At 36.5% G+C, this 14,532-nt stretch overlaps 1 protein-coding gene across 6 annotated transcripts in view; it reads right to left on the bottom strand.

Moving 5' to 3' along the window:
- VPS13A (vacuolar protein sorting 13 homolog A) overlaps positions 1–14,532 on the bottom strand; it is a 112,081-nt gene that overhangs the window by 21,113 nt on the left and 76,436 nt on the right. For all 6 annotated transcript variants that reach the window (XM_042787877.1, XM_042787878.1, XM_042787881.1 and 3 more), the window contains 11 exons: positions 14,394–14,527; positions 12,421–12,550; positions 11,840–12,075; positions 9,527–9,680; positions 8,501–8,647; positions 7,860–7,941; positions 6,440–6,509; positions 5,886–5,991; positions 2,375–2,488; positions 406–551; positions 195–276 (listed from right to left, as the gene is read on the bottom strand). In XM_042787877.1, the coding sequence (XP_042643811.1) occupies positions 195–276; positions 406–551; positions 2,375–2,488; positions 5,886–5,991; positions 6,440–6,509; positions 7,860–7,941; positions 8,501–8,647; positions 9,527–9,680; positions 11,840–12,075; positions 12,421–12,550; positions 14,394–14,527 (1,401 nt within the window). The remainder of the gene's footprint in view (positions 1–194; positions 277–405; positions 552–2,374; positions 2,489–5,885; positions 5,992–6,439; positions 6,510–7,859; positions 7,942–8,500; positions 8,648–9,526; positions 9,681–11,839; positions 12,076–12,420; positions 12,551–14,393; positions 14,528–14,532) is intronic.

The raw sequence follows: 14,532 nt of genomic DNA, 5'->3' as shown, positions 1-14,532 counted from the left end.
ACAGTAATTGCCCAGAAAACAAAGGCAATAGAATCCAGTTAATGAGTAATTATTTTGTATGTCTTTATGTATTTAAACATTGTACAAACAATACAAGGCTGAAAGTAATTTTGTTTATTTTCACAGAATCAAAGCACACAGTAGTGCTTTCAAAATACACATTTAATGAAATATTTAAATTTATTTATTCTAACCTGTTTTGAATAATGCCTTACAACTGCTGACTGGAGCTGCTGTGTAGTACAGAAATGATAGCTGAGTTCAAAAAATGCTAACCTAAAAAAAAAAAAAAAAAAGAGAGAAAATAGAAGAAGTAAGTCCTTATGCAGAGCAAAATAGAATCTAACATATGTAAAATTGGTTTAATCTTTGGAAGTAATCTTTACAATCATATTTTTAACCTACTTAAAGACAACATCTTGTACATCTGTGAGGGTGGCCCCTATACTCTTCAGCAGGAGATTCAAGGACTGAAGTGGTATCAATTCATTCTTTCTTTCTTCTTTGTTACTATCTTCTCCACCGGTACTGAGTGAAAAGCTTAAGTGTAACTGAAGGATAAAAATGAGATTGAGAAGTAACATGGTTGGTTATTACCAGTATTATATTTCTATCTTTATAACCTTTTAGATGATTTAAAAATTGCGATAAGACATTTCTAATCTTGAACTGAAATTGGACTGACTTCGTAACAGAGAACACAAATACACCACATATGGCAATAAAAACACACTGACATTTAAAGTCAAACTTAATAACCAGAACTACCTTTAAGAAAACAAAAACTTGAAATTGCTTGCTCATGTTTCAGATAAGGTCTCCAGAATCTTTTAGCTATAATGTAGGTTATTAGCTTGTTTCCAAAACATTTTATTTCTATAATTAATGCCCAAAATCAAAGCAGACTGAAAATGGTAACAGCATGGTGTCTAAGCAACAATGAAAAACAAAAGCCTGAAAGCAAATAATTAACACAAATTCTACAGGTGCTAAATAAACATTGGACTGTGTACCCAAGAAAAACCTCACCTGTGCAGACATGAATTAACCAAGGTGTCTGTTTCACAGAAATTGAAGTGACCGTCTCAGAACAGAAAAATACGCAGGAAAACTGCTCAAAGGGCTCTACAGTGCACAAGTGCATTGAGCAATTTTCAAAATCAGATGAAAAGAAGTTATGCCTGTTTCCGATTCTCTGAAGACAACACCATGTGTCATTCATTAACTTACAGTATAACAGAACTTAAGTATAACTCTTTTCAAAGATATATAACTCATCTTGCAGAATCACTGTCATTTAATTCTCAGCTCTATATTGACTTAAAGACTAAAGACTAATCTTTTATTAGAACCTGAAGCCCATTTATTCCATCCTATCTCCTCCGTGTAATTTTTCTTATAAGATATTACAGAATACATTAAAAAATAAGCTTTTGTTTACTTTGTTACAAGGTGTTCACTTTGTTATCTTAACATGTAAAGGGCATTTTACTTTTATTACTAAAACTGCTGAGGATTTGACAAAACAACTGGAGACATACATACCTATGAACATCTAAAAGAAGATACACTTAAACAGTTACTGAATATACTTGGAATGAGTTAGGCTAAGTTGATTACATAAAGCTAGCCAAGCATTTGCTGGAATTACCTGTTCTAATAGCAGACTGTTTCTAACAGCTAACCAGATACTGTAAAGAGGTGAAACTCAAACCCTTCTCTGATCGGAGGAGGGGAGATTCTCTTATTAAGAACTGTTATAGAGCCTGCAAAGTACCATCACATCAGCTATGCAATAATCAAAAAATGAAGACCAGTAATCTACAAATGCATGAGTGTTAGATTTGAGTAGACAGGCTGTTGCTTCTGCGTAAGCATGCACATACCATTCAACGGCTGTACCTGAATGTTTATGGGAATGGGGAAATAGTCAGAAGTAGACTTTACTGGAGTAAACAAAACTAAACTGTTTTTCCAGTGAATAAGTAACAATAAAGCAGAAAATGTCACTGCACAGGAATGCTTGCTGTATGTTTTTTAGAAAATACACATTCCCCAATCCACAATGCACTGCACACAAACTATCACATTTGGAAAGCATCTCTTAAATAATGAAAAGAAAAATAATTCCTGTACATGAAGAAAGTCATGGATAGGAATGAAATAATGAACTTTTACTCTACATATTTAATAAATAGTAATGTAAAGCCCATACAAGTTAGTGGTTTACAATGAAAGCACTTTTCTGGGACATTGTTCTTTTTTATTTTTGTTCACCCCTATGTTTCTTCATTTCCAGTACCTACTATTCTGAAGGAGACAAAAACTCTTCAGTTACACAGCAAACACAGGTTGTACAGTGAAAAATGTGTACCTTAATTGGAGAGATATGAAAGTACTCATACAAGCTGATTTGTGAAGTATCCATTGATGACACACTCATCAGTTCTTCTTGAAGAGATTCAACATCCTTTTTGAAAAGTTCTAGCTGTGAATGCATTTTCAAATAAAAATATTTTAAAATTTAAAGTATATAAAGCTACCATGCATTTGTCACTGAGATGCAATACATTGACTCATAGTAACTTACACTCTCCTGATCTTATTTTTTTATTTAAAGAGTTAGTATTTTAGAGTACTTTTAACTAGTTTGTTTGCTGCCTTTTTCTGTGTGAAGACTAGGAGACATAGGCATAAAAAGACAATCCAACTTATATCTATTCCTTAGTAAAAGAAAAAACAAAACAAACAAATCCACAACTCAAAAAACCTGTATTTTTATGAAAATTCAAATGCTAATCATTTTCAAGTAAGGTTTGGACAATTTTTACCTGGGTCAAACAAAGGGCATACACATATATCCTCCTGAACACGTAATATAGCAGATAGGTTTTTAAATACAAAAAAGTAGACTAAAGACTGTTTTCTGTTATATAGAAACTGGAAGGCCACTATAAGGTCTCCCTGTAGCCTTCTCTTATCTATGCTGAACAAACCCAACTCTCTCAGCCTGTCCTCATAAGGGAGGTGCTCAAGCCTCAAGATCGTCTTCGTGACCTTCCTCTTGTCCCACTCAAGGAGGCCCATGTCCTTCTTATATTGGGACTCCAGAGCTGAACACATCACTACAGGTGGGGTCTCACAAGAGCTGAGTAAAGGAAGAGAATCACCTCCCTTGACTGCTGGTCACACTTCTCTTGATGCAGCCCAGGATGCGGCTGGCTTTCTAGGCTGTGAGTGCACATTGCTGGGTCATGTCCAGCTTTACATTCGCCAGTACTTTCAAGTCCTTCTCTGAAGGGCTGCTGTCAATCCACGTATCCCCCAGCCTGTATTTGTGCTTGTGATTGCTCTGATCCATGTACAGGACCTTGCACTTGGCTTTGTTGAACTTTATGAGGTTTGTATGGCCGCACCTCTCAAGCCTGTCAAAGTCCCTCTGGATGGCATCCCTTCCTTCCAGCACGTTGACCACCACACAGCTTGGTGTCACTGGCAAGCTTGCTGAGGGTGAACTCAATCCCGCTGTCCATGTTGCCAACAAGGATGTTCAACAGCACCAGCCCCTAAGGAATGCCACTTGTCACTGGTCTCCACTTGGACATCGAGCCACTGACTGCAAATCTTAGAGTGCAACCATCCAGTCAAATCCTTATCCACCAAGTAGTCCATCTGTCAAATCCATGTCTCTCTAATCTAGAGACATAGATGTCATGTAGGACAGTGTCAAATGCTTTGCACAAGCCCAGGTAGATGATGTAAGTTGCTCTTCAATTATCCACCAACGCTGTAAACCCATCACAGAAGGCCACCAAATTGGTCAGGCATGATTTGCCCCTAGTGAAGCCATGTTGGCTGTCACCAATCACCTCCTTATCTTCCATGTGCCCTAGAATAGTCTCCAGGAGGATCCACTACATGATCTTGCTGGGCACACAGGTGAGACTGACTGGCCTGTAGTTTCATGGGCGTTCCTTTTTTCCCTTTTTAAAAATGGGGGGTTACGTTTCCCCTTTTCTTGTCAGTGGGAACGTCACCAGACTGCCACAACTTCCCAAATATGATGGATAGCAGCTCAGCCACTTCATCTGTCAGTTCCCTCAGGACCTGTGGATGCATCTCATCAGGACTTGTGCACCTTCAGGTTTCTTAGATGGTCTCAAACCTGATCTTCTTCTACAGTGGGTGGTTCTTTATTCTCCCAGTACCCACCTTTGCCTTTTGTGTCTTGGGTGGTGTGGCTGGAGCACTTGCCAGTGAAGACTGAGACAAAAAAGTCACTGAATACCTCAGTCTTCTCCATATCACAGGTAACCAGGTCTCCCATTTCCTCCCAGAGAGGGCCCACATTTTCCCTAGTCTTCCATCACCAACATTCTTATAGTAGCTTTTCTTGTTGTCCTTGACATCCATGGCCAGATTTAATTCTATGTGGGCTTCAGCTTTCCTAACCTGATCCCTGGCTGCTCAGTTTCTCTGTATTCCTCTCAGGCTACTCATTGCTTCCACCCTCCACAGGCTTCCTTTTTATGACTGAGTTTGTGCAGGAGCTTCTCGTTCATCCATGCAAGCCTCTGGCGTTTTTGCCTGACTTCCTCTTTGTTGGAATTCTGAGCTTGGAGGAGGTGATCCTTGAGTATTAACCAGCTTCCTTGGGCCCCTCTTCCCTCTAGGTCTTTATCCCATGGTACCAAGCAGATCCCTGAAGAGGCCAAAGTCTGCCCTCCTGAAGTCCAGGGTAGCAAGCTTGCTGTGTGCCCTCCTTGTTGCTTTAAGGATCTTGAACTCCACCATTTCACGGCCACTGCAGCCAAGGCTGCCCTTGAGTGTCACATTCCCCACCAGTGCTTCCTTGTTGGTGAGGACAAGGTCCAGCACAGCACCTCTCCTCACTGGCTCCTCTATTGCTTGGAGAAGGAAGCTACCATCAATGCATCCTGGTAAGCTCCTGGATTGCTTATGCCCAGCTGTGTTGTCCCTCCATGAGATATTTGGGTGGATGAAGTCCCCCATAAAGACCAGGCCTTGGGAATGTGAGGCTGCTTCTATCTGTCTATAGAGCACCACATCCAGTCAGTCTTCCTGAATGGGTGGCCTGCATCAGACCTCCACTGTAATGTCAACTGTCCCTGTCCTCCATTTAATCCTGACCCATAGGCTCTTGGTCGGCTTTGGCTGCATATTATTTATGGTTGTACCTGAAGTTTTCATTATTATTTCCCAAGCAGACTACCTTGCACTTTGTATTATTATATTTTACTTTATTTCCACTGTTTCTAAATACAAACTCCTCTCATTCTCCCTGTACAGTAAATTCATTTCCCGCTCACTGCCCTCTCCTCTCCACTTAGTATCAACACGTCAGCTACATCATCTTCTAATTTTATAATTTTGCATAAAATCACCAAAGACACTTTCACTTTCTAATCAACCTCTCTCCATTTCTTTCACATTCTCTTGCTCTCATGGACAGACAAGTTTCAAAGAACTTCTGGCCAAGATTTTACTAGATTTTTTTTGTATTTTTTTTTAAATAAGCTACATTAAGAAGAGTATTATTTTCACTTACTTCCTGTCTTGAGTTCTTAATGACCCAATCGCTCAGGCGTTAGTAAGATCAAAGAGTCTACAACAGCATTAGTTTCATTCGTTTCGGAAGGTTTTGAAGCCCTCTTTGCATAGCATGCAAGATGAGAATAAAGTTTATTGTTTGCCTCGGGCAACCATAACTCTTAAAAACCTCACTGCTTCATATTAGTCCCAGACACAGCAATTAACCAGTGTTATGGACACAGAAGACCAAGTTGTTTTTTCTTTTTTAAAATAGAAGTTGAATAATTACAAACTTAAAATCTATTAATCTTTAAACAACAAAAAGTTTTTACCTCTTGGTCACCTGGCACATCAGTCTGTGTAAAAAATTCAACTAGAGCATACAGGAAGCCAAGATCTAATCTGAGATCCATCTCTTGAATCAGAACCTTAAAATACCTACGAATGAAACAGAAACCAACTATTACGGTGTTTTACAAACATGAGTAGCACATAAAACTTAATCTAGGGTATTTAGGCCACTTATGTATTGACTTCAGGTACTGGTGTAGTGGTGTAAGATAAACACATTTCCTGTAACTAGAACTATTTTAACCAAGTAGCAGCATTTAACACTGTATGTAGCACCATTAAACACAGAGTTTTTTCTAAATTAAAAAAGACTAAACATCTGCATTAAAAAGAGACTTAAAAATCCTTGCTTTACTCTGTAATTATGTGGATAATAAAGGGGGGTGAGCTTTCATCTCTAAGTGTTCTGATCTTTCCAAGAATGAGTTGGTGTAAAATTATCTTGCATTATATTTGCCACTGTAATAATTTTAATTTTAAGGCTTGATTAAACATGATCAATAGCAAAAGAAATGAAACATGTCAAAATACTTACTTAATATGAGATATTTGTGAATGTCCTGCAGTTCTCATAACAATACTGACATCAGTAAATGGTTTTGGTGCTATGAAGTTGTAAAATAAAAAGAGATCAGCACAGATTTTAGAATTACATATATACCTTCATATTTTTAATATGAAAATGTCATATATATTCAGGATTTTCTCAATCCTGTAAAGTAGGATTACAGAATGTATATGACTGGCAAACAACTAAGTCAGGGAAAAGAGCAGGAATAGAAAGGAATAGGAATACAAGGATGAAATGGAACATCAAAATTCTATTTCACTGATCTCTGAAAATGTTCATTTAAAAGCAAATTAATATTAGTATAATTTTAGACTTATGATTTCCCTAGTCAGGCAATAAAATTTTCCAACGGCAAATACAAAAAATATAAGCTAAACAAAAAAAAAAGATTTCTGCAGATTTATGAAATGCAGCTTGAAACTGATCATATTTAGAACGAACACCTTGTTTCATGAATGAAAACCTTGATATCTTATTAACTTCTGTACAAAATTATAAGCGGTATTCTTTGTCTCAACCCAGAAACCCTCCTGAGCTTACTCCGGTCTTCCAAGTGATTTTGCCCTGAAGGAGTTAATGGAAGACTGAAGTTCATCACATAGTATACTGACATTGAGCTCTATGCTCCCAGCAAGGGAGAAGTCACAAAGCTACATACAAAACAGGCAAAATATAATTTGCCACCTACAGAGTTTATAAATGGTACTTCACATACTAATTTTGATCTTAGACTGGCACCAGCACACATTTATTTTTTTATCAGTTAAGATTATTTCAGATATGTCACTAGGTCATCTACTGCATGCAAGCGAAGAGAAAAATAAACAACAGGATTAAGATAAACAATTTATTTGGGGCAGTAGAGAAAAGTCAGATGACTAGAGATGAAAACTGAATCCTCACTGCCCCAGAACTCCAAATGCAAATAATACAGAAACAGTGCAACAGATTCACTACCATCAAGATAATAAACAATTTGATCTTTTCTTATTTTCAGCAGGCATCTCTTCCATATTAGTCAGCATTAAGTTTTAGTTGTGGTCTAAATGCAACTGCCAAAAGTCCATTTTCAACTCAATCCAAATGTAACTTTCATGTTATGCTCTCCAAGAGCACTGATTTAGTGTGTAAAAAAAGTGTTTAAAAGGTGTGATATAGAAGGATGAAAGAAATGTTTTCTTCTGACTGTTAACTGTTGAAATGGTATTCTGTGTATCTTTGTAGAGAAAACTGCTTCCCTATCTCTAACATTAGTACTTGTGTTATCTGTAGTCAGTAAGCTTATACAAACTTCATCTGATAAAAGTGACATGGTTAACATCAGTACAAGTAATATATCTTCTCATTTTAGAAGTAAGGTTCATATTAAACTACAACTACAAACCTGAATCCAAGGTGATGGACTTTGGAGGTTTAATAGGATAGAACACAAAGGGAAATATGGCTCCAGGAATCTGGTTTTGTATCTAATGGGGGGTAAGGACAGGACAAGGTGCAGCATGTTAGCTTTTCAATAGTGAAATATTTTAAAATCAGGACAAACACAAGAATTGTAAACATTACCTGTAGCATTCCACCAATTCAAAAGCAGAAAAAAAAGCTGTGGTTCAAAATATATCTATTTTCAGAATTAAATAATCCAATCCGAATAGTCTAGAAAGCTTCTCTAAATCGATGGTAATAAACGGCCCACAGAAATTTTGCAAAGGATTTGTTTTTAAAAACTTGAACATATGCAAGACAACAAATTGTACCTATTTTTTTGTTGGTCATAAAGAAAAGCCACAAGAAAAAGCATAGAAGATGAATGATAAATGTTCTTCCTGAACAGTCACAGTTGTCTCGTTTTTTTTTCCAAAGCACTTAAGTAGTATTTCCAAAGATTGAGCAGCACTGATGTAAGAGCTAATGAGTAAAATTAAATTCAAAACATAACAAATCCAAAGAATTCTAAAAATAAATCCAAGTTTCCATAGAAGTTGCTTTTCCTTAATAAATAACTCACTGTTTTTTGACAAGACTCACCTGTATCCTGTAAATTTGAATTCTGAAAGACTTCTGATGTGCAGATGAACTGTATTCTACTTTTAAAGCTGGCAGATAATTTCTTCTGATAGGAATCTCATTTGGTTGTTGAATTTTCATATTCATTCCATTAGGAGTTAAACATACCTATTGTATTATTGAAGAAAATTTGGTATGCTACGTGTCTCAAAAGACTGCTTTTTATAATAGACTTTAAAATTTATGCTGTTCATTATCACTGTAAAGATAGCTTAGCAGTAAAAGTTTTGCAGCTTTTATGTCCGATGTCATAACTTTCTTATATTTAAAACAATAAAATTTTGTCATGAATTCCAATAGAAGTAAAACAACAAAATACTGCATTATTTGGGATCACTAGCATTTAATACACGGCTTTCTAGAGGAAAGGCAGAGTAGTATAATACAATGGTCTATGACTGAGATAAAAATTAGCTCATTTACTTGTATTATGTTCATTTACCTACAACAAAATTCTAGTGAGTATCTAGATTCTTCTACAGAGAAGGACCACAGCATTTGGAGTACAACGTGCTTCTACATTCCAGAATAATTTCTGGAATGATTTTTCATATGTATGTAGTTGAATGGCATAGATGAATTATCCCATTATAAGGCACTTGAAAAAAACAAGATTTTGTACTAAAACAAACCAACCAACCAACCCCCTCAAAAATAACACCCTTCCCACCTCCCCAGTATAACAAATGAATCAAATGCAAAGCTTCCTTACTGTAGCTTTATGCATATTTAGTCCCATGACCTGAAAAAATGTCACACTTCAATTTCAAAGTTAGGGCCTAACAACAAAAAGTCTATCAAGCTTTCAAACGCTCATTTTTTTTCAACTATTTTTTTTTTCTAAACAGAGATAAGGAAGGGTTTTCAAATGGTAAATCAATCATCTCAATTTTCACTAGAAGTTTGTTCAAAGATAGCAAAATTGATACATTATCTTTTTTCTGTGTATATATGTAAGCAATAAGATTAGAAAACTATCGGTATTACCAAAACATTTGATTCCAACTCAATAATCTTATTTTCTGAAGGAGTTAGTTCACTGTAATCTTTGAATTCTTGTTCTAATTTATCAGTCTGCTTAACACTCATTGGTCTCCATCTTGACTTCTTCTTGGGTTTTGTCTCCCAAACCACATCAGAACTTTGAAAACAAAACAAAGGAGCAAGAGAGAAGGATTAGTTATTTGAAAAAAAGTTTTACATACCACATTATGTTTTTTTAATAGGTTATAACTATGGAATGAGAAACCACATCATAGAGAACTACTGTAGTACATAAAAGTGACCCGAATCACCCACTGCCTTCTTGGTACTAAGTGGAAGCCAGTCTCTTCAATATAATGCAAAAAATAGAACTTAAGAGCAAGTCTGTACAACTCCCCACTTTGATAAAGATGGGTATGTAAGGATACTTAATCGGGAAGCTCAGTTTAAACAGAACTGCTGAACATTATTCTACAGTCTCAATGTAGTTTACTGCATTTACTCTTGCCTGTGTTTTGACATAGCTGAATTTACCAGCAATTGAGAACTTCAAGCCATGATTAAATGCCTCCTGAACTACCTCTTATTTTTGATAGCTAGTTTCTTTACTCTTTCCGTCTAAATGAATACATGGTAATTTTTTCCTCTACCAATTTTATGATGAAGGCTTTCCCGTTTTTTTTTTGTTTGCTGTGTTGTTGGGGTTTTTTCTTTTTAATGGTATCCCAAAATCATTCCTTTATTTTGTTTCTTATTATAAATAGAACAAGAGAATAATTAATCATCTGTAAAGGGCACCGGATTCTTTTCTGCTTAACTCAACTGCTTCCGTGAAAAGCTCTCATGTCTGATTTCACCTTCCAGTCAAACCAAAGGCACATGACAGATAAAGCACCAACTGACACTGTCAGAGAGGTGGAGGGTATTTCTTCTTTCCCCAAGTTACTCTGTAGCCCATAAACTCATACCTCTCCAGACACAGCCATCTCTTTGAGACACATCTGTGTCTGTGTTCAGACACATCAATGGCAGAACCACCATAAAAAACAAAGGTGAGCTGAAGGGCAAAACAGCTACAAAATAAGACTACTACCTTAAAACTGATGGGAGTTTTCTCTTTCTTTCCTCCCTTGCCCCACCCCCTCCTTCTTGCTTTTTTTTTTTTTTTTTTTTTTTTTTTTTTGGTGTGTGTGTTGTGATCCCAGAACTGGCATGGTGAAACTTGTTTCTGCATCAAGTTAGATACAAACTGCCTTTTCTGTTCTTTTTATAGCAAGACATACACAAATGGGAACATTCTGAACAATGGGGTTTTCTTCACCCCACCCAAGAAATAATCTCTTATCCTCAGAAAGACCTTTCAGGAGTTTGATTTCCACCTGGGTTTAATGAGAAAACAATACCAATTATAAGCACTGCTAGATGACTAACTATGGATGACTGCTTCCAAAAAACACTTAGTGAAATCTCAATACTACTTTGAATCTAGGCAATTAGCTGACACATTTAATAGAGTGTTTCCACTGTCTAGATAGTTATCAGATCTCAATTTCTCAGGTGAGGGCAAGGATTGGTATTTTCTTTGTAAATGACAGATGTATGTGAAATATATATGTATGTGAAGTTTTGGCTTGTTTGTTTTGCCGTGTGGTGCAAAGAATTAAGAGAAAAAGCCTCACTCTAGCAACCTCATGGCTATGAATATACAGAAGTGTGCGGATGGCAATGACATACGAGTGTCCCTTAAGCATTCTATAAAGCCCCTGTTTGAATATATGATAGCACACATTTCTTAAACCATTACATAGTTTCTTTTCTGCTTCCCTCTGCAGTGTTATAGTAGAAAACCCAAAGTATTAGAGCCTTGAAGTTGCCATAATTTCTCAATAAAAAATAAAAAGAACTAGATGCTGCTACTGCATCAAAATTTTCAAGGCAGAATTCAGCAACTTGTTTCTGTAATGAAGATGGAAAAAATCCACTGACATGAACTACCCACAGATCCTACTCCTTAAAACTCTATTACCACATCCCAGACTACATGGGCAGAGAATACTTCTGTTCAATGTACTGGGAAGTTCTCCACACAGAGTTACAATTATGTGTTGCAAATGTACATCCAAACAGAGAAAGCATATACAATAATATAAAACACAGTGAAAATATTTCTCTTTACAACAGGAAAACATAATGATTTAGTTCTAAATACTCTTACCCAGACCTCTTTTTCCTCTTCCATCACACTCCAAAATAAAATTCAGTGAGTGAAAATACCTGAAGTTAAACATTTTAGACTGTTGCACATAAAATCAGTACCTTGTAATTCCAATGTAGGACACCTCTTGCTTTGTATAATTATTAACCAGTGAAATTCCAACATCTTGCAAAGACAGAACAATTTCTTGTTCTGCTAGTTCTGCTTTTACACTTTCATATGTCAATTTAAATACATTCTCATCCTCAGTGATGAGGACAATACGCTGCAAACCTTCAAAAAATGAAACTAAATAGACCACTTTTCTACAATCCAGGCTGAGTATTTCCATTTTGTCCTATGAAGAAGAGAGGAAAAGTTTTTACAACTCCATTTCATCATTCCACTCCACAAAAAAATGCAAGTCTTAGCAACATGAACAACAATACATTTTTTGAAGGTACAGGGAAAGAATAACATTTTTAATTACGCAGTTTTACAGCAGTCTCTCTCACACACACATGCTTTTGAACTGATGACAATGCTAATTGGCACAAGCTCCACCCAACAGTGTTGCTACTGTTCTGTTTGAACCTCATATATGAGATTGCTGATCATGCTCATTACATATGGTATTTCACACACACTCTGATGAACACGATAATAAATTAGCGTTAAAAGGAGATTTAGATAATAAACGTACCTCTTTTGGGGTAATTTCCTCAGTTCTATTTCCACATTTCCATTTCAGTTTTCTAGATCCTGCTGGGTCTGCCCAAGTATACAGCACTGCCTTATTTGGCTGAAGACAGTCCTCCAATTCACTGAGGGAGCTAGAACAAAGTGGTATTAAATTAAAATGTCAATGAATATTTTGTGTCAATGACTTTTACATTCTAGCATTTCAACAAGAACACTTCAATTATATTTTTCAAATAATGAAAATGGAAACTTAAAACAACATTGTGCATGAAAAACATACACAAAACTGTTCTCAGCACAATAATAAAACCTCTAGTTATACTTCAAAATACATATGTACTCTTTAGAAATAAAGTATACACAGTAGATTTTCTTCCCCACTTGTGATTAACAGGGAAACAATAAGCAGAGAAAAAAAACCTACAGTGGAGCTTACAAGCTTAAAGGAAAATTCAGGATTTGTGCTGCCTAACATTAATACTCCATGAGAAGAGAAGTGTGTTCAAAATCCGTTGTTTAGGAAAGGTTTCCCCTACATGATCTGCTGAAGGGAAAAAAGTAAAGTGTTTAGTATCTGGATACAGTGGATATTTTCAGACAAACAGATTTTAAATTTTATTCCCCCTCACATACAGTTAAAAACCGGCAGACTTGTCTTCTACAGCTCCCTAAAAGGAGCCTACCCCAGGAGGGGAAGTGGAGAGGAAGGTGCTCATCTCTTCTCGCTGGGATCCAGTGGTAGGACACTAGGGAACGGTTCAAAGCTGCGCCTGAGGAGGTTTAGACTGGACATTTTTTTATCGAGAGGGTGGTCAAACCCTGGAACATGCTTCCTAGATGTGTGGTTGATGCCCCAAGCCTGTCAGTGTTTAAGGGGCATGTGGACAATGCCCTTAATACCATGTTTTAATTTTTGGTCAGCTTGAAATGGTCAGGCAGTTTGGACTAGGTGATTACTGTAGGATCCCTTCCAACTGAAATATTCTTATTCTACTCTATTCGCTGCAGTTCTACAATAGTTACATATATATGTATTAAATTTATATTAGGGATGCCCAAAAGCTAGCTAAAAAGGTAAAAACTACTAATCTTTACAGATAGAAACCAATTCAAAAAATTGACTGTATTCTTCAGACAAACAGTAACATACAGCTGCAAGCTTAACTGCTTGACTAGCAGCTTTTCCTCTTCTCAAGTAAGTATCTTCAAATACTGCTCTGACTGAGAGGAAAAAAACATAGAGGCTGTTTGGCTTTTATAAAGAAACAGGTCAAGAATGCTGTAGATATGCTTACATTTCTCAGCACTGCACAGTATCTGCATAGAGTAGCAAAGCATTACAAAGACATTCCAGCTTGGTAACAGAACCAGTATAGCTGCGTGCAGATGCAGAACCAAATTTTCACTGATTGCAGGTAATTTGTGTTTTTTTAAAATACTCTTAGTTTTCATTTGGCTTGACAAAATTTACACAACTACCTAACCATTTTTCAATCCATTCTTTCATCTCTTCCATAAATTTTAACCCATTCTTTCAGCTAAAACTCAACTAAATATGATACAACAGTAAGTTGCAAATCTAATTACATTTACAACTTATTTGTTACTTATTCTGCACAGTCAGCACCTGCATAGTTCCAGAAAAGCCAAGCACATGCTTTGCCCCCACCAGGAATGTAAAGGAATGTAGAGCGCAAGGCCACAAAATTCATACAGAGACCGGAGAGCTTCTTTAGCTCACAAAATAGCTTATTTACTTGTAGAAACAGGCACCTAGCACTACACAACACTGCTCTGTTAAAAATTCATTCTCTTCAATTTATAAAACAGGAGATTTTTGGGTGCTCTGACAAAATCATGGCAAGCATTTCTTAAAAAAATAGGCTTCTTAAGAAATAGGCATGCTTACAATACATGAAATAACAGTTCATATGTCTCCATGCAGACATCTACACTAAAACTCTTTTTCCCTACCTTTGGCCATACTCAATAATGTCCTCTTTAGTATGGTTTATCAAGAGAAATGGAGCAGCGCCATCGTGGTAATTAGAAAAGGTAATCACTGTAGAATGTTCAGTCAGATTAACATCCACTGTAATTCCTCCAAGCTATC

The sequence above is a fragment of the Tyto alba genome, unplaced genomic scaffold (genome assembly GCF_018691265.1).
Source record: "Tyto alba isolate M040663 unplaced genomic scaffold, T.alba_DEE_v4.0 Super-Scaffold_13, whole genome shotgun sequence".
NCBI lineage: Eukaryota > Metazoa > Chordata > Aves > Strigiformes > Tytonidae > Tyto > Tyto alba.
This window is presented reverse-complemented; position numbering and strand designations above follow the sequence as displayed.